The sequence below is a fragment of the Symphalangus syndactylus genome, chromosome 8 (assembly GCF_028878055.3).
Source record: "Symphalangus syndactylus isolate Jambi chromosome 8, NHGRI_mSymSyn1-v2.1_pri, whole genome shotgun sequence".
Classification (NCBI taxonomy): Eukaryota; Metazoa; Chordata; class Mammalia; order Primates; family Hylobatidae; genus Symphalangus; species Symphalangus syndactylus.
In genome coordinates, this window is record NC_072430.2 from 100,358,066 (window position 1) to 100,378,613 (window position 20,548).

The 20,548-nt window shown below is 39.0% G+C and overlaps 1 protein-coding gene and 1 non-coding gene across 8 annotated transcripts in view; both read right to left on the reverse strand.

Annotated features, from left to right (window-relative positions):
- Positions 1-20,548, reverse strand: part of HECW2 (HECT, C2 and WW domain containing E3 ubiquitin protein ligase 2) — a 405,698-nt gene that overhangs the window by 8,733 nt on the left and 376,417 nt on the right. For 4 of the 7 annotated variants that reach the window (XM_063644842.1, XM_063644841.1, XM_063644846.1 and 1 more), the window contains 6 exons: positions 18,998-19,127; positions 17,584-17,730; positions 16,828-16,942; positions 13,800-13,885; positions 12,658-12,770; positions 3,837-5,957 (listed from right to left, as the gene is read on the reverse strand). In XM_063644842.1, the coding sequence (XP_063500912.1) occupies positions 5,786-5,957; positions 12,658-12,770; positions 13,800-13,885; positions 16,828-16,942; positions 17,584-17,730; positions 18,998-19,127 (763 nt within the window). In that variant the 3' untranslated portion in view covers positions 3,837-5,785. Of the gene's footprint in view, positions 1-3,836; positions 5,958-12,657; positions 12,771-13,799; positions 13,886-16,827; positions 16,943-17,583; positions 17,731-18,997; positions 19,128-20,548 lie in introns of those variants that run through there. The other 3 variants (XM_063644845.1, XM_063644843.1, XM_063644847.1) reach the window with 1 other exon arrangement.
- Positions 12,018-12,121, reverse strand: LOC129489070 (small nucleolar RNA U13). Its single transcript, XR_008659886.1, has one exon. It is a non-coding gene; the product is annotated as a small nucleolar RNA U13 (small nucleolar RNA).

Below are 20,548 nucleotides of genomic sequence, written 5' to 3' on the forward strand. Positions count from 1 at the left end.
AAATTTTCTACTTGTAGCATCATGTTGGCACTCAAAAAGTTTCGGATTTTGGAGCATTTTAGATTTAAAATTTTTGAACTAGGGATACTCAAACTGTATCAGTTTTAGGGTATAGAGATAGTACCGACTCACCCACTCCTAGTACTATAAACTCTGGGATATATTGGTGGAAATCATCTAATGAATCTTTGCAGGCAAACCCTTTTTTGATACAATAAGCATTTCAGAATTGCATTTGATATCCTTAGACTGGAACGCAAATTGAGCCTCAAGAAAAGGTTTTACTTATTTTAAAATTCAACTTGTATACTAAAATAGAGTCCTAGGAGTGGTTTATAATCTATCATCTGTGAAACATTGGAATAAAAATATTAAATAAAGATTTATCTCTGTTCCAGGGGTAGGGGAGGAAGAAGCAGAAAAGTGGAATATGTTTTGAATATAATTATATGCCAAACTTTGTGCGTTAGACAAATAACATTTATTATCCTATTAGACTAACAGATGATACCACAATACTATTTTAAAATTTTCATTTCTTTCGTTACCAATAAGGTTGAGCATCTTTCCCCCATGTCCTCTTGCTTTTTACATTTCCTGTTTTGTGATCTACATGTTCATCTCTCTTCCTTGATTAACTTTTCAATATTTTTATTGTGATAAAATATACATAATATAACATTTACCATTTTAACTATATTTAGGTGCACAGTACCATGGCATTAGTGCACCTACGTTATTTTGCAACCATCATCACTATCCACCTCCAGAACTTTTGCATCTTGCAAAACTGAAATCTGTATCCATTAAATAGTAACTCTCATTTCCTCTCCCCCTAGCCACTGGAAACCACCATTCTACTTTGTGTCTCTATGAATTTCACTACCCTATGTACTTCATATAAGTGGAATCTTAAAATATTTGTCTTTTGTGATTGGCTTATTTCACTTATAATATTTTTAAGGTTTATGTTGTAACATGGGTCCGAATTTCCCTCCTTTTTAAGGCTGAATAATGTTCTATTGTATGTATATACCACATTTTCTTTATCCATTCATCCATTGATGAACAGGAGTTTTTTCCTACTGTTTGGCTATTGTAAATAATGCTCCTATGAACATGAGTGTACAATTATCTGTTTAAGTCCTTCTTTTCAATTTTTTTGGGGATATACACAGAACTGCAGCATCATATTGCATTTTTCATAGTGGCTGCAACATTTTACATTTCCATCAACAGTGCACAAGGGTTCCAATTTCTCTACATCCTCACCAACACCTATTTCTTGTTTTTTTGTTTGTTTGTTTATTTTATAATAGCTATGGTAATGGGTACAAAGTCCATTCATCTTTTAAAGCCTTAGGATTTCTTATTGAAATCAAGAGAGACTCTTGCTGTTGTTGAATTTGAAGAAGGAAGCTACCACTAATTCTATAGCTGCAAGGAACGAATGCTGCCAACGACCCAAGGGAACTTGGAAGCAGATTCTTCCCTAGTTGGTCCTCCAGATGAGAATGCAGCCCCACTGACAGCTTGATTTCAGCCTTGTGAGACCATGAGCAGAAGACCCAGCTAAGCTGTGCCTGGATGCCTGCTCCATGAAAACAGTGAGATCATAAATGTGTGTTGTTTTACACTGCTAAATTTGTGGTAACTTGTTTTGCATCAGTAGAACCAGTAACAGGTCTCAAGGTAGTGAAACAGTTCAAGAAAAGGTGGCAAATGTGATGTTAAGTGTGATACAGTAGAATCATCTATCCAGGGCAGGTGGTGAAACAAAGCTAGGGGTTGGCAACAGGTCTTTCATTCTCCCAGGTTTCTGAGTAGAGAAACAGGAACTTTGAATGTCTCTTTGCCATTTCTCTAATATCTTTGCAGGTACTCCAGAAGCTTATCCAGTAAATCCACAAGCCTAAATACTCTTTTCAGTTCTCAACACAAAGGGAAGGACTAGACAAACTTTTTTGTTCCTCTTTAGTCATAACACATAATCAGCATTACCAATCCATAATCTAAGGCTATTGCTGTTTCATAAATTACATCTAGTTGCATAATATATGGTTACCATAACACAACTTTCCTTCTAATAAACGAAACAGCTCCTCTGGAAAATATTTCGTGATGATGGAGAAAGCATATATCGTGGAGGGGGAAACTGTGTGGAAAGATTACATGGTTTTCCCAAGGTCAAAGCTGAGTCAGTGGCCAAATCAAGAACAGGACCTCAGTTCTGGGTCTCCTAGGGAAAGTCCAACATTAAACTGAAAGCAGGGAGATTAATGCTCATGGCTTTATTCTTTTACTTTTGGAAGCCTGAGTATTAATTTTATCCTACCTCTGACTACGAACTGTTATTCCTCAACATCCTACCAGATTATCAACATTTTGAGGACAAGGATTGGCAAAATAAAACTTCAGATGTTTTTTAAATGAATAATTCAATCACAATATGCAGTAGCTCTGGGGAAAATGGTTGAGATTGAGTAAATCCAGAAAACCCTGAAAAATACCAGGGGATTTTTAGGTGATCATACCATCTAGTTCAATCTCAGGCTTAGCAGAAGAAGACAAATACTCAAATGGATACTTTAGAGTGTATCAAAATCACTCCAGGAGCTTGTTTTACAATGGAGATTTTTGGTTGCACCCCTTGTGATTTTAATTCAGGTTTGGGGTGGGCCTGGGGGAATATGCATTTTAATAAATATGCCAAGTGAGTTTGATGCAGGTGGTCTCCACTATTGGAGAGACATCAAGTGGATTAGCAACATGATATCTACATTGGCTATTTGCACCAGTGTTTTGTGCGTTTGCAAAAATTTCAAAACTCCTTATAAACAAGACAGAATTGCTAATAAGGAAATTGAGGAATAGTGTGGTTAAATAAATTGCCCAATATTTACCATCAACTTGCTCTATGAGCCAAGACCAGGAAAAAAAAACAAAAAAAAGGCAAGCAACACATAATCCTTGGAGGCCTTTCACACCCCCACCCCCACCCCATTCCATGTCCTAAGAAAACTCTAGCAGAAAATAACAGGAGGGCCCTGGACTGTGTTGATGTTGGCAGCAAAAGTGCATCCAGCTATTCAGTCTCAATAAAAGAACATTTTTCAAATCTTTCAAAGCCAGCCACACTAAAGCTATAATGGGTTTACCTCATTTTAATCTATTTAGCCAGAACCACTCAAGGAGAGCAGGTCTGAACCCATCTTTGGGAAATCATGCTGGCATCAATATTAAGAAGATTTAAAAATTCTCCAGACATCTGGTCTGACTTAATAGATCTCTTGGTGCTTTCTGGATTCTTCAAAAATGTTAACCAGGAGGTCACATGCTTACCCCTCCCTTTTTCCCTACAGATAGACAAGTCAATTAGACAAATCCAGCGAGCCAAAAGTATCAGTTACATTTCCATTTCCATAGATTGGTTCGTTGATTAATGTATTTCTCCCTCTGTATGTGAATGTACTTAATTTTCCAATTTGCATTATATTTCATTTATTCCTTCACTCGCTGAATAAGTACTTACTAAGCATATACTCCATGCCAGGCATTCAGCTGTCCCCTGAGAGATGAAGATGAAAAGTCTGGTTTCTGTCCTCAAGGAGTTTACACTGTGGCAGCAAAATATACAGGCAAATAGACCCTCTAAAGTTTGTGTAGCCTGTGCTCTGGGGCCAGCAGGAACTGAAATCCAGCCTTCTTTTGGCTCTGCTTGCCAAATCATGAGCCTTAGCTGCTGGCTGCATTTCTCCAGAAGGCTAGGAGACACCTTTGTTTCATTAGTCCCAAAGATGGGCTATTAGTGGCCCTGCATACAAACAGTTAATAATACAATGAGTTACAAGTTTGCTCAGCAGAGCCAAGGAAGGTTCATAGAGGACACTATTTGTGCCAAGGCTTGAATGATTTGTCACAAGGAGAAGGATGTTCCCAGCAGATGGCCTGGAAGCATGACATTGCATCATCAGGAAACCTGAGAGGGGCAAGCGCCTAAGGGACACGAGCCAAGGCTGGACCTGAGGCCAGATGGGGAGGCAGGGTCACATCAGGAAGCCAGGTGTGTTCTTGCAAAGACCTTTTCCAGTTATTTCATGGATGAAAGAAGGAAAAGTGGGTTGGCAGAGGTATCTTTAAATAAGGCAGGGAATATAGGAAATGGGTAGAGGGACAGAGGACGAATTCAAGGGCATGAAATCAGCATGAGAAATCCAAAGTTATCAATTAAATAGAGTGACAGAATTCCATTAAAGAAATCCAGTTATAGTTTTGTTAGCCTGGGTAGCTTTATTAACACAACTAACGGTATAACTTGTTAGAATTTTAAAAATATTCATAATTTATCTAATATCCTCATGAATACCTTCTTAGGCCATGAGTTTTAGAGCAGAAATTCCTGTTAAGAGTAGGGCACAAATACGTGTGTGTAACTTATGGCAGCAGAGCACAACGCCCTGACCTTCACCAGGTGTTCGGTAAAGGTGAATTCATGGAAAGAAATTCTATGGTGCTTGCTATTCCAACTACTCATTTGTCATATGCCATTTGGGGACCAATGATGTTGGTTATCTGTTTATGTAAATATCCATTGCTTCTCTCCCTGTGTTTTAAGGTCAATGTATATCTCCCACAAGGTTCAGCACTTAGTAAAGGCATGATGAGTATCTATAGACGGGTGAGGGGAATTAATCTATTCACTAATTAATGTCTTATTCCAAAGTCTCATTAGGTCACTTTGGTTAAGGTGCACTTGGATCTGTAAATACAAAGTGGAATGTTCCTATAGGGGGGAATTCCTGTATCTGGGGTAACTAGCAGAAGAAACTCTTCAAACTATGCATTCTGAGCAGGTACCTTCTTCACTTGTGAATGTCTCTGGGGAAAGATAAAGAGGGTAAATACTTTTCAAATGTAAGAATTTAAACCAAACAGAACAACGTCCAGTAAGGACAGTTCCAGGAATGGAAACTCCTGTAATTCCAAACAAAATATAAATACGCTGGGTGAATATGGCTCATTTCTCATACACCTAAAGACTGTAAAGTATCCAGCCAGCCCTGAAGGCTAGATATTAGGAAGAATAGTAAGAATGGCTAAATTTATTGAATGATGTTTTAGGCCTTATTCTAAGCACTTTGCACGTTATCTCATTTAATCTTCAAAACAACTTTGTAATATAAATGCTAATTTCTATCCCAACTTTTCAGATATGGATACAGAGATATGAAAGTCTGGATTATGATTTTGGAATTTCTTGTCTGGAGTGGTCCAAAGTTATCCCTCAAGATTGCAAATTCACTAAAAACAATATTTATGGAGTACATGTGCTAAGCACTGGGCTCATTGCTAGGAGCAAAGCCATGTTTAATTCAGATAAGGTACTTGTTCTCACAGGATTATATTCCAGAGGAGGAGACAGATAATCAACAAGTAAAGCAATAACTGAACATGATGACTGAATTGGGTTAAGTCTAGTGAAGGAAGTAAGGGGTGAATGAGTGACAGGTGCACTAAGGACAGAAGCCTGGTGGGCCTTTCTCAGGAGATCACCTCTAACCCGAGTCTTGGGGACAAGAAAGAGCCAGGCATGAAGGACCAGCAGGAAAGTGTTATAGGCAGCAATTCCCTGAGCCTTGAAGCATAATTGAGTTTGGTATATTTCAGGAATACCCAGGAGGCTGGTAGGTGTCATGGGTTGTGGGAGAGGGTACATGTTGAGGTTGCAGGAGTAGGCAGACCAGGGCCCCGCAGGAAGTCCTTGGGAAGGAGTCTGGATTTTATTCTAAGTCACCAGAGGGTGTAGGCAAGGGAGGGTGGTGACCTTGAGATGTCTGCAGATCCCAGTGGTTGTTGAGTGCAGAATGAATGAATGGTGGGATGTAGGAGAAGCAGGGCATTTAGCCAGCGGTCTGCTGCAGTAGTCCAGGTGAGGGGGGATGGTGTCGTGGAGTAGGCTGGTGGAAAGAAATGAGCCCAAACTGGTTTTTGCTCTTGAGGCCAAGGAAAAGGGGGTAAGCATTCTTTAACTGTTGCAATGTCTGTCACTCACAAATAGACACTTTAAAATCTGACTTGTGAAATAGCTCTCAAGGACCTTTAGTAGATTTGACTTGGACTATCCTGTCCTCTGTTGTCAGCAGCAACAATGCTGATGGAATGCAAGTGGAATGATTGTCTCATTCCATTAAAGTCACAAATTCTTTCAATAGCTTGACTTTTTACATTAATTACAGAAGAGTCCTTTTTTTAATACAATCTGTTTTTATGATAAATTTATCCACCTCCCAAAGTAAAGACCAATCCAAAAGGTATATGACATTTAAGAATCTTTAATACGGTGATGTGATGGGTTAACTCTGGCATGTTTTTGTTAGTACATGCAGATTCAATGGCAGAATAAAGTGAAAATTTAAAATATAGTTATATAGAACTGAGTGAGAGGGTAGAGGGAAAAGGAGTTGAAGAGAGTCTTGGACCCGATGTTAAACTACAGAGCAGACCACTGTATGAGAATCTCCTGTCAATTCTCTCCCACACGAAAAGCCACCTCAGCTGATCAGCAGGCGGTAGGGAATTAGGAAGACCAAGGAGGAACACCTCAAGGCAAATATAGAAAGGAGATGGCCCCAAAGGGTCCTTCTAGTGCTCATCTCTTGTTCTCATGGTTTTTCTTTTCTTTTCTTTTCTTTTTTTCTTTTCTTTTCTTTTCTTTTTTTTTTTTTTTTTTGAGATGGAGTCTCGCTCTGTCACCCAGGCTGGAGTGCAGTGGTGCCATCTCGGCTCACTACAAGCTCCGCCTCTCAGGTTCACGCCATTCTCCTGCCTCAGCCTCCCAAGTAGCTGGGACTACAGGCGCCCGCCACCACGCCCGGCTAATTTTTTGTATTTTTAGTAGAGACGGGGTTTCACCGTGTTAGCCAGGATGGTCTCCATCTCCTGACCTCGTGATCCGCCCACCTCGGCCTCCCAAAGTGCTGGGATTACAGGCATGAGCCAATGCGCCCAGCCTGGTTTTTCTTTTAATTGAGGAAGGTGACATTGTATTTCAGGACTTGGTTATTTTCCTGTATACTGGCTGATAATTCACTTTGACCGTAGACAATGCTCCCTATAATGGAGGAGGGAAAACTGAATTATTGATAACATTACAGAGCAATATTTAATGACATGGAAAGATGTTCCATGTGATAAACGGAATGTTGTTTTAAAATGTGTGTGTGTGTGTGTGTCTGTGTATACCTGAAGAAATGAGTGAAATCACATACTCTAACATGTTAACAGAGCTTATCTTAGTAGTTGACTTTTTTTTTCTTCAGAAATGGGATCTCTCTATGTTGCTCAGGTTCGACTCAAACTCCCATGCTCAAGCCTTAGCCTCCCAAGTACCTGGGACTCCAAGCATGCACCACCATGCCCAGCTAGTAGTGGACATTGGATTGATACATATGTAGGTATTTTAATATATATTTAATATATACATGTATTTCTTAGCAATTTTTTGTAAAATTTTCTTTTTATAAATTAGAATAAAAAGCAGATTTTTTTTTTTTTTGAGATGGAGTCTCACTCTGTCACCCAGGCTGGAGTGCAGTGGCATGATCTTGGCTCACTGCAACCTCCACCTCCTCGGTTCAAGTGATTCTTCTGCCTCAGCCTCCCGAGTAGCTGGGATTACAGGTGCACACCACCACGCCTGTCTAATTTTGTATTTTTTTTTTTTTTTTAGCAGAGACGGGAGTTTCACCATGTTGGCCAGGGTGGTCTCAAACTCCTGACCTCAAGTGATCTGCCTGCCTTGGCCTCCCAAAGTGCTGGGATTTTAGGCATGAGCCACTGCACTCCGCCAAAAAGCAGAATTTTAAAAGCAAAAAGTTGTTATGTTTTTAAAAAACAATTTTATCTTCTAAAGTTCTATTGCATTAGATTAACTGTCTCCATAAGACATCTATTTCATAATTAACTCTTACAATTTATTTCTTAATTTCAGTTAGCATTTCATTCATAATAATCTCCAGACACAGCCATTTTCAAAACTTAATGCTTTTCCCTTTGGCAAAAACCAACACACCCCCTTGATGATTGCAGCTCTGCAGGTCCTCCGTCCCATCACCCAACTTGGCAAGAACCTGGGGAATAAACACAGAAACTCATACCATGGTGGGAGACAGGACTGCTCTGCAGTTTTCAGGCTGGCATCTTAGCAGCCCATTTTTTGGACTGTTTGAGAGCAATTGCCATAAAGTGAATTTACTCTCTTTTCATAAAGTCCATCAGAGCACCAGGGGTATGAAGTCTTCCACAGAAATGCAAAATACAGAGCTAACCACTGACCGCGAAGCAGAGGAAGTGCAGTCATGTGCTCAGGCTGTAGGTCTCCATGGAGACACCCTTCTGTCTATGTCCTTATTTATCATCTGGGTCTCTAGTCACTTCATAACCACAAGAGGAAAAAAGAGCCACGGATTCAACTTGCACTGGCTGCAGAGACAACCATATATACTTTTATATACTCCTTGGCTCATACTGTGAGCAGTGCTATCCACTGCTACCGCAAAGTGAGACTAGGAAATCTGAGAAAAGAATGAGACTCACATTCGCCTGCTTGAAAATTGAAAGGCCCTCCATCATCCTTGTCTAGAAAGACTAAGATTCTCTCCCTCATTGCTCCGGTTGCCAGGACTGCCCTCATCCTTTACAGCCCCTCCAACCCTCCAGGGCAGAAACTCCCATGCCCGACACAAGACCATGCCAGACTTCTTAGAGGATTCTTTCTTTTTCTTTTTGAGACAGAGTCTTGCTCTGTCGCCCAGACTGGAGTGCAGTGTCACCATCTCAGCTCACTGCAACCTCTGCCTCCTGGGTTCAAGCGATTCTCCTGCCTCCCGAGTAGCTGGGACTACAGGCATATGTCACCACGCCCGGGTAATTTTTGTATTTTTAGTAGAGACGGGGTTTCACCATGTTAGCCAGGCTGGTCTCAAACTCCTGACCTCAGGCAATCCGTCCGCCTTGGCCTCCCAAAGTGCTGGGATTACAGGTGTGAGTCACCATGCCCAGCCAGGATTCATTTTTTAAGTAATTAGGGCATCTATCCATTTTTCTCCCATGTGTGCAATGTAAATTTTTTTAAAATTTTAAGGTCAGGGGTACTTGTGCAAGTTTGTTATAGAGGTAAACCTGTGTCACTGGGGGTTTGTTTTACAGATTATCTTGTCACTCAGGTATCAAGCCTAGTACCCATTAGTTATTTTTCCTGATCCTCTTCCTCCTCTGACCCTCCACCCTCCATTAGGCCCCAGTGAGTGTTATTCCCCTCTATGTGTCCTTGTGTTCTCATCATTTAGCTCCCGCTTCTGAGAAGATGTGGTATTTGGTTTTCTGTTTCTGTGTTAGTTTGCTAAGGATAATGGCCTCCAGCTCCATCCATGTTCCTGCAAAGAACATGATCTCATTCTTTTTTATGGCTGCATAGTATTCCATGGTATATATGTACCATATTTTCTTTATCCAGTCTACCATTGATGGGCATTTAGGTTGATTCTGTGTCTTTGCTACTGTGAACAGAGCTGCAATGAAGATACACGTGCATGTGTCTTATAATAGAATGATTTATATTCTCTTGGGTATATACCCAGTAATGAGATTGCTGGGTTGAATGGTTTTTAGGTCTTTGAGGAATTGCCACACTGTCTTCCACAATGGTTGAACTAATTTATACTCCCACCAATAGTGTATAAGCATTCCCTTTTCTCTGCAACCTTACCAGCATCTGTTATTTTTTTGTACAACGTCACATTTTAAATGTTAAACATCATGTCACTCATAGGAAAAAGAAATACACTGGGGCTGACTAGCTTGAGACAGACCAGCTCTTCAGTTGTGCAACTTAGGCCTATCAAAAAATAGCAGAAAAATGGCTTCAGTGTATCTGTTCTGATGGTAGGAGAAATGGACTTGATAATATAAAAGAATCTCTTTAGGCCAGAACCAATTTTACAGATCTTTTTTTACACCTAAGTAATGCCCCACATTTCATTAAGGGTGATGACAATGTTGTCAGTGAAGAAGTTGCTTCTCATATAATTATACTGTCATGCAATTAAGTTCTTTTAATTTCTTCCCTCCAAATGTACTTTTTTTCTTTGTGGAGCCAATTTTAATAGTTAAAGTAGCACAGTGGCTTACAAAAGAGTCAGGATACAAAGTTAAAAAAGAACAAAGTAAACACAGTATTCCTAAGACTTTCATATACATTATCTTACAATTGTCAAAAATACTCTGAACATTGTTACTCCTACCTTAGAGGGATGGATCTAGGGTCTTGCTTAGGATGATGTAACTAGTGTGTCATAGGGCTTAGATCTGTGCTCATGCGTGTTACCTGGGTTACATAAGGTGACTGCAACTCTGAAGCAGAAAAGCCAACTAACTCTTTCTTCTCATCAGACCCCAAAAGATGGGGCTTGTTACGGAGAGGGTAAGAAAAGAGGCTGCTTGCTCAGTGTGCCCAAGACCATCTTTATTTGTGCTGTTTTATAATCTGGGTAAAACTAGGAATGTAGAAGCAAACTTAGGTCATAGTGAAGACAGGGAGAAAGGACAGTGCCTGTTACCCAACTGTGTGTATGCAACAATAATGAAGAACACCACCATTTACAATGAGTTAGCACATGAACTTCCTGGAGCTCCAGGGGGAAGTAGAAATGCAAATCCAGCCTGACCCTCAAGATTCTTCAGCAACCCTTTGGTGTTACTTCTTGCTCAACCCAACCTAATATACCACCTCCTCCCGGCCTGTTACAGATGAGAAAATCAAGGCTCAACGATGAAGTGTTCTCTAAGGTCCCAGAGTTAGCTGGTGGCAGAGGTGGGACTACAACCTAGGTCTTCTAACTCCTACCCCTGCCCTCTTTCCAATGTGCAAATATCCTGCCTGATATGTATTACAGATGATGGTGACAGAAATCACAATGGCAGTGATCACTGACTGGATGCTTACTCATGGCCAGAGACAGTATTAAGTATTTTTCATGAATGATTTCAGATAATCCTCAGAATTTCAAATCCACCAGGTAGATGAGGAAACAGAGGCTCAGAAAGATCATGCAACTTCACCAGGTCCCTGCTGCAGGTAAGTAACAGAGGTGAGATTCAGCCGAGGTCTCTCTGAAGCTAAAGCTCCAGGTCTATATCAAATTACTTGTCTCTACCCATCGGGTTTGGTGAAAATTACAGTGATTAAATACGAACAGTGGACATATCTGCCTATTGTTACACTTTATTCCATATACTTTAGTGGCTTCACAGAAATAGATTTCAACAAAAAGGTGACCATTAATCTGCCCTTTCCATCTTCAAAGCAAATTCTTAAAGAGTTTCTCAGAAGAGTAAAAAGCCTTATTCAGATAGCCTAAATCTGTTGATTTATGTGTTGAAGGGGAGAAAACTCATTATCCAAGCATAAATAAAATGAGCTAGTTCTTTAAATAATGAAATCAAATAATGAATTCCCAGATTTGTATTTTCAGCACCCCCTTTTCTCATCTGTTGATGCTGACCACACAGTTCTTAAGAACTGGCATCTTTCAACTGCTAAGAAGAAAGCTTTGATAACAGATTGCTCAGTTGCTTGTACTTAAACAGATGACATCTTGGGGTACCTAGGGTCACCTTATATAATATCAATAATATCACCTAATATCACTAATAAAACAGGTTTCTCAAAGTCATCTATACTTAAACTTAGGATAACATCTTGGGGTACCTAATATCATTTAATCTCTCTATAGTTGTATTATTAGTAAAGTTAGAGGCAATTTCAGCTCCTGTTTACCTCAAAAATGCTACAGTATTACTACTAATTGGATAAAGGAATTCTAAAACAAATTTTCTTCCATTCCTCTTTTGTTCATATGCTCCTTTTCTGTTGCTCCAGCTCCAGTTATCTCCACTCAATCTCAAACACTTTTTGTCTTCACAAATACTACCTTACTAGTCCTTGCTTTTATTTTCCATATCAGATGGGTAATGTGTGGACGTTGTAATAAGGCTTGAGGGTGGCACATCTCACATATGTGCATGAACACCCAATTATCACACTTACAAACTGCAAAAGGATCAGTCTTTTGCTTTTATTAGCAGCAACAGCAAAGTATTTTTTTCTATTAGAAGGAAATATGTAATCTTACTACGAATGAGAATACAATGCAGAGAGCATGGAATTAAGACATGTATGAGACAGGCTAAAGAGATCTAGAGCACATCCACATTATTTAATATTCTTTAGAAACTACAATGGTAATTTTTACTAAGGGATTCTAAATAAAGTTAAAACTCAAGCTTCTGGAAACACCTAGATTAGAGCCACAATCATAAGCCACAAGCATGATAACCAACGTCGCTTTACTGATGCTAACAAATACTTTGCTTTTGTTGTGTTTTGTATTTTAAGATATGGAGGTATGTATTTTTAAGTGTGACGAGAGAGATCTTTTTTCCCCTTCATTTAGAAAGGTTATCAGGGAGAAATTCATTCTAAGAGCTTTTCCACTCTCCCAAACTTTCAATATAAAAGCAGTAATTAATCAATATATACATAAATGAATGTCTCCACCAAATGTTGTGACAGTAAAGAAATGTTATTTTATATTTTACCTGGGAAGAGCCGTGATTTTTCCCCATTTCTCCACACAGAATCTTCTTGGGCCATTACTCCCTCGGAGAGAAGCAAATCCTTCATAGGGAATGCTGGATGTGCCTGTAACAAACTGTCAACCCAAGAAAACAGAAGGAGAAGGTGAAGCCAGAGACCAACAGCCAGGAAAGGCATCACGTCATTCACGGGCAGAGCTCCTGAGGAAGAGCAGGCAGGAAAGTTCTGAAGACAAAACTTCACAGGTGTGGTATAATCACAACACAATTCTGACACAGAGCCAGAAGGTAATACTAAGAAAGAGAATACTGTGCATGATAAAGGGAAAGGGGATGTGGAGGGTTTGTAGAAAATAAAGCACCTGATGCAGCTGTCCAGCTCAGAAGCTTAAACCAGGCACATTTCCCACTATAGATGAATAAAGTGGGTATACCAATTAACCTGAGTCAACTTAGCATCAGTCCCTGATCAATGTCGGGTGAATTTAAAAAAGAGAATGTCTGGGCCTGCAATTTTGAGGCCCAGACCCTTAATTTAAAGGAGCTAAGATCCAAAGGAGCTAAGAGTACTTGTAAGGCTCTGCCTGAGCATCCAGAGGCTTCCTTGTGTCTGGTATTTCTATAGCTGCAACCAATCAGTAATTGTCCTGGATGACCATAAACACCACACGCAAAAAAACCCCACAAGTTAGTTTTCCCACTGTTCTTGAATGTCACTGTTTTCTCAAATTTGTGGAAAGTTAGATGAAAGAGAAGAAAGGACTGTCAACTAACTGCATCCCTTTTTAAAGAACTGAAAATCATTTCTTTCTGCTGCTAGGGATGCTGGCCTGCACTTTGGGTACCCTGGGTGCTTCTTGCTGAAGGGTCCAAACTGTCCTGGAGGCAGATGTCGTTACTGGGATTCTTGGACTGGACTTGACACTTCCCCAAACTCTCACGAAATGCTTTAACTTGGCTTAGGGATGTTCTGAATAGCCATGGAGTCACATAACCATGCAATCCGGAGTCTGGAAATGGTGTATCCCATATTTCCAGATACACATGGTATGTGTTTATGGAGAATAGTTAGCAGTTATTAAAAACATACACTTCCAAAAATAATCATACTGATACATTTAAAAGATTAAATAATGGCATCTCACCTGTAACAACCTTAGTCGTTGTTCATTGTTGAATCTTTCCACTGCAGCCCAGAACCACCGGATTACAATATGATTGTCATGGTATCCTGTCAAACCAATCATAAAAGCCCATGTTACTCTGACTCTTCTATATTAAGCCACCAAGATACGTGACACGAAGAGTCCCCAGACATAAATCATCCTCTTGAATTCTTTAAAAGTTGTCTATAATTTTAAGACTAAGGAATAACACTGTATATATGATCATATGAGTGTCAAAAGTTAAACAAAAACAACATTAAGTGAAACCAAGAGGTCTCTGTTTTCATTTAGCGGTCACTAAGTGAAACTAGTAAAGAGAAGAACAACAAATGAGTTATTTTAACCATATCATTTCTGTAAAATACAACAGTTGTTACTGGAAATGCTTAACTCTTCCGGTCATTCACATAAGAAATAATTTTCAAATACCTCTATGCCAAGCACTGTACTAAAGTTGGGGGCATAATGGCAAAGAAAACAGACCCTCCCAGGGCTTCTGGCAGAGAGGAGACGCATTAATCAAATAATTTATACAAACAAATACATAATTGCGAGCTCTCTTAAAAGCTATATATAATATTCATACTTTAAAATCAAATTCGTTTCACATTGATTTACTAATAAAAAGGGAAAAGTGACCTTTAGTTCCTTAAATAAATCATAAATAATCACCAACTTAATTTTACTCTTATTCCATACTTAGCACAATTTAAGAAAATGTCAAAGGAATCTCCTCATGGTCAGTGATGATGGATTCCAAAAACCTTTCAGTGAAAACAAAAATTAAATTCAGAGAAAAGGCTAACAAGGATTTAGTGATTCAAACCAATGAATAGACATAGTTAATGGGCACTGAGTTAGTAGTCCAGAATAGAAGGCGGGTAGAAATTATTTTAATCCAAGTTTTTCCTCACATTTCAGTAGTTGCAGGATTTGGGGGGAATCTCACCTTACTGTTTACCATTTCAGTGACGTTTAGTCCCCTTTGGAGAAAAAAAGGATCGAAGAGAAGGGTGATCAAAACTGGATTGGACATGAGGACACATGGGCCATGCCCAGAGTTTGGTGAAGACTAGCAATTTGGTACTGAGCAAAGTTTCTCATCTACAAAAGAAGTGCACTGCCTCTTTGTAGCTTTAAAGTTTTTTGACCTTATGAATTAGCCCTTTTCTGCTTCCCTTTTGCTATTTGTGCCAAACCTTTTGGAGGAGGAAGAGTGAATGTGCCTCATCATATTCTCTCCCAGCAGCTGGTGTGTGAACATATGGCAGGTGGCAGCCACACAGCCGCTTCTTTACTCAGTGCCAAGTAGCTGGGTGAGCAAACATGGCAGCTGAGGTTCTCAGCATTTTTCTGCCCCCTCCCAAAGATTTCATTTGATAAGATTTACAATAACCATATAAATAGGTCCTTGATTAGTCAGATTTAGTGAATAAAATTTTATGCCATGGAAATACAAAAACGGCTGATTGTATTAATGCATTGCTATTAGAATCTCCTGGGTCCGGGTGTGGTGGCTTACGCATGTAATCCCAGCACTTTGGGAGGCCAAGGCAGGAGATCGCTTGAGGCCAGGAATTCGAGACCGGCCTGGACAACATGGTGAAACCCCATCTCTACTAAAAATACAAAAAGTAGCCAGGTATGGTGGCACACGCCCTCTAAAAAAAAAAAAAAAAAATCATCTCCTGGAAGGAAGGAATGAGCTAATAATATTTATGGTAAAATATAACTTATGTAGCATGTCAGAGAAATTGTGCTCTCAGTAAAAATCGATGGGTTAACAACATTATAATAACCAAAGAGATATATGGATTATACTTGGGCCAATTGGAAAAGACTTATTTCAGCAACTGGACTTCAGAAATAGCAGCAATGGAAACTGCAATTAAATACAGCCTTTCAGATTAAACGTGTGAGCAAGGCCAGCCCGTGGTGCAGGGATGAGCTGGAACAGGCAAGCACAGGCATAACCAAAAGCAATTTAGCAAATGTTAAGGCATTTTTTTACTACAAACTTTTAAAACTACTTTTTTTTAAAAAAAATCTCTGCTTCAACTTAGAGATAACTGGAGAACTGTTCAGCTCTCAGTTTACTCTGCTAAATGATTAATTCAGTGATGTTAGTAGTTTTCATTCTCCAAGTTCAGAACTACTTCTAATCTCTTATATTTTGGGTTAAAAAACAAAACCCAAACCAGAAAACAACTGGTATTTGTCATGAATTTCTGAAGGCTTTCTAACACGGTGATAATTTTCAGAAAATGTATTCTTTGCTTAAAAGTATTTAATAAAACCTTAACTCTGGGTTACCATCAGGTCCCTTGCAAGGTATTGGTTTAACACTCAAATTTCAATGGCTTTGGTCCCAGTTACTAATCAATAATTTGTACTGATTTGCAGAAGTGTCACTATTTTAGCTTCCCATTTTGTGAAGGGTCAGATAGTGCAGTTTTTAATTAATCTTACTACAGTCTTCTTTTCACTTGAAATTCATGCTTGAATTTAGAACTTCTCCAATAATGTTGAATTTTGGGAACTGTGTCTTATTCCATTCAAGTGTTCTGACTATGAATTACAACTGATAAGGAGCGTAGCGAATGGTGGAAAAACTGTGCTGATTGGGAAGCTCAAAGGGTGTGCTTTTTTAAGTTTTAGAAACAAAATGGAATAGGTGGAGTTTGACCTGCTGGATGTTAGCTCCTTGGTGCTTCACTGACAATGCCATAAAGTAATTAATTAGTGTTCTTACGGTCACATTTCCTCACCAACAATTAAGAGTTATGACATCCTTTGATGGTGTGTAAACAGTCCTTCTCCCATCTGACAGATGAGGTAACTAGGAAAAGAAGAGAATGTACCTTGCCCAAGGTCTCAAGGGAGCCTGCATCAGACCTATGATTAGAGTCCAAGTGCTGTTGCCTGTCCTATATTCAGTTGGCAACCTGAACCACGCCTTCCTTTAATTTGAAATTTAAAATCTAGCCATCTATAAATCAAATTTCACCTCCTCTGTATTCTGTGTTGTTTCTCCAATCACTTAGGTCTATTTCAGCTGTGCCTGCGATGACCAATTCCAGTTCTCTTGCATCAAAAACAGATACCAGCCTGGCATCCACCACCTGTGGAATAAAAAGAGTACAAGGCATGGCTTAGGAGTCTGGAGAAATATCAGCTATAATTAAGCCTTAGAAAAGGGGACACATGGAGTTTCAGGAATAATATGTGTGTACCTTGTGTTGGCACTTGAAAACCTGTAAAGCTCCCTACAAATATAAGGCATTCTTTAGTATAAGGTTGATGAGATTTGCCTTGACAGAATTTTTGTTTTATAATTGATTGCTGATTAATCTAGGTCCCGTCCACCTTTAGGAAACTATCTGGTGTTTCTACAGAAAAAGTCACATACAATACATGCCAACTCATTCTGATCTCAGATACAATTATTTCACATAGCAAGCATGAGATTTGATTACCCATATCTAAGCATAAGATGCATGGCTTAAATGTTACTAGTGGTCATTAAATCAACAAATGCTACTTGAATTCAGTCCATAACATTTATTTCAGTGATCTCTTATAACAGTGAGTTAAGCTTCTTTTGGTGCTCTTGACACACAAGGGAAAAAATACCGAACTTTTCGCATGCAAAGAGCAACAGTAAATACAGCAAAAATAGTCTACACATGTAAAGTACAATAAGATGGACTGTGGCATCATTGATATCAGACTGCAAACTCCTCCTACTGCTGATTGTCTTTACCTCATAGAAGCCACGCACTAAGCTCTCTGTTTGCTGTACAACACCCCTCTCAATCCTCCACTTCACCATCCTCTCGATGTACTCCTTCTTGTTCTTCTCTGTAACTGGGATATTGGCACCCCCTGGCTTTAATTCTCGTTCAGTTATCTGAGATTACAAAATAAAAAGAATGACTATAAAGCAATACTCTTAATGTTATAAGAACATTACTAGCAGTGAGCTGAAATCAGCCAGCTACCTGTCCCAGCCCTGTCCTAGGCACATCCCACAAGCTGGCAGTGAGGCCCCAGGCACTCACGGAGCACACACACTCAGGAAAAACTAGGCATTCAGCGGGTGCTTGAAAGCTTTGGTGATTAAAATATATATATGTATTGCTGTTACTAAAGGCTAAGTTTTAAAATGCCGATGAATTGCCTTGAGATACTAGCCTGCTACTACTTGAATGTTTGACAAACCTCATTTTCACAAATTTCTCAGAATTGACTATATCCAGAGTAAAGATTTACTTTAAAGAAGCAGAATTACACTCAAATGAATGTTAAATTGAGAACTTTTTCAAAACACATGGAATTCAGAAAAGCAGCTAAAGATTAATGCCTAAATAAGAATATTAATTATAAACTAGTATATAATTTCTGAAAGAAATGTTTTCCCTACTCTTCCACCAATTTTGAAAAAAAAATTAATACATTCTGTTTTTAAGTCTTCCCCAAAACATTGTTTATGTTCCTTTAGCTTCAAAAAAATCAATTTTGGTTCTTTTTTTTTTCTTTTCTTTTTTGAGACAGGATCTCACTCTCGTCCCCCAGGCTAGAGTGCAGTGGCACGATCCAGGCTCACTGCAGCCTCAACCTCCCCAGCTCATGTGACCCTCCCACCTTGGCCTCCTGAGTAGCTGGGACTACAGGTGTGTGCCACCACATCTGGCTAATTTTTGTATTTTTTGTAGAGACAGGGTTTCACCATGTTGCCTAGGCTGGTCCTGAACTTCTAGGCTCAATTGATCCTCCCACCGTGGCCTCCCAAAGTGCTGGGATTACAGGCATGAGCCACCGTGCCCAGCCACCATTCTATAAATGTCAATTAAAAAATTCCGTAGTGTGGACTTTAAAAAACTGCATTCTATATAAGGTAAATTCTCATATTTGGGGGATACTTTAGTTGGAAATAAAAAGAAGATTGCTTACAACATAAACAGTTATCACCATCTGTAATTTACAGCATCTTAATCTGCAGCTGACATTAATTCTAACCTTTGTTAACTGCGGTTATTATAACTGTGTGTGATCCTCAGTTTAAATCACCCAATAAACCACAAATAAATAAGCATCTGATCTTAGCATCTTAATTCTTCACTCGTCAATAGCCTTCAGTTACCACACTTAGGCATCAGGTGTGCAAATACACACACCTGCCCAAATACTTCTTCGTTCACAGTGAACGTGAGGTCTAGGATGTCATGGATATCATTGTCTTTCATCCACTGCAGGCTCTGATGGAACTCTTCATCAAGGTATTCTAGATCACTCAGGTCACATAGACTAAGATGACAAACAGACAGAAACAAATATGTAGGCATGGCTATTAGCAAAAACCCAGAGTCATAAGGAAAGAAACTAAGAATTAAAGAGAAGAATAAGAGCCACTACATAGGCAGTGATTTCTGGAATGTTCTTAGTCCACGTCCAGTAATTAAACCAGTGAAATAATTCAGAAATTTGTTATAAAATTAGAAAGTCCTAAATATATAATATGCCACAGGAATCATTCAGCCTGCATCTTCCTTTATAGACACAGAACTGGAGGTACAAAGAATGAGTGCCATCTGCCCAGTCATCCATCATCAATGCCAGATCAGGAACTGGCACTAGGGTTGACAACTTGGATCCATTATTCTTTCTGGCTATATTATATTACCTTAAAATACTGTTATCTTAATTTGAAATTATTTATATATTTCTATAGTATATTTTAACTTTTTTTATTGAAAGATGATTTTTACTTTATTTGATATTTATTTTATTTTTTATTAAAGACATGATTCATCTTCACATACATTCCCTTTTTCTTCATGGTTCTTATTCTGAAAATAGTAAGCCACAGAACCTTCATCAATCTGTATTTTTCCTCCACTTTTTTTAATTGCAGAGAAAGAATCTACATGAGGGATAGCTACTGTTCCATGGCCCAGTTGTACAGTGGTAGTCATTGATTTGCTATAGCTGTTTTGAAATTTCACTCCCCTTAACCCAATTTTAAGGGTCGTTTTTTTTCAGTTCAATCTGAACATTCATTAGGCATCAAGTATGTACCAGACATCTGAATAGCTACTTGATGAATAGTCACTACCCTCAGGAGCTAATGGGCTAGTTGGGGAGCCAGGTACACAAATAGATAAGTTAATATAAAGCAATAAGTGATAACATAAGATTGGTAACACTTAAAATTCATGTACTTTTAAAATGTATGTCACACTTCAATTTAACAAAAGATAAGGTAGGGATAGGGATTTAGGTGTCAGAGCACACATGAGGGGCATTTTCTTTGACTGAGAGATTCAGGAAAAGCTTTTTGCAGAAGATGATGCCTACATTAAATCTTTCAGGATGTTTAAAAGCAAGAGAGGTAAAAAGGAATAAATGAAGGAGGAGAAGGGGAAAAAGAAAGGAGAAAGAGAGAATAACATGAACAAAATACAAGGCATAGAAGTGTACAGGGAACTGCGAGCATATCAGCAGTTTGAGAGAGTTAACCTCAAGACAGAATTTCTAGAGAATGAGGCCAGCAAGGGAGCAGGCCTTAATGTCATCCTAAGGAGACTGGTGATTCAGAACTACCAAAAGATTTTTAAGACAGGGCATGACATGATCAGACGTGAAATGTGAATTATAAACAGCTCCTCTGGAAGTCCCAATGTGAAGGATTATTTAAAATGGGGTGGGACGAGGGGTGGCTATCATTA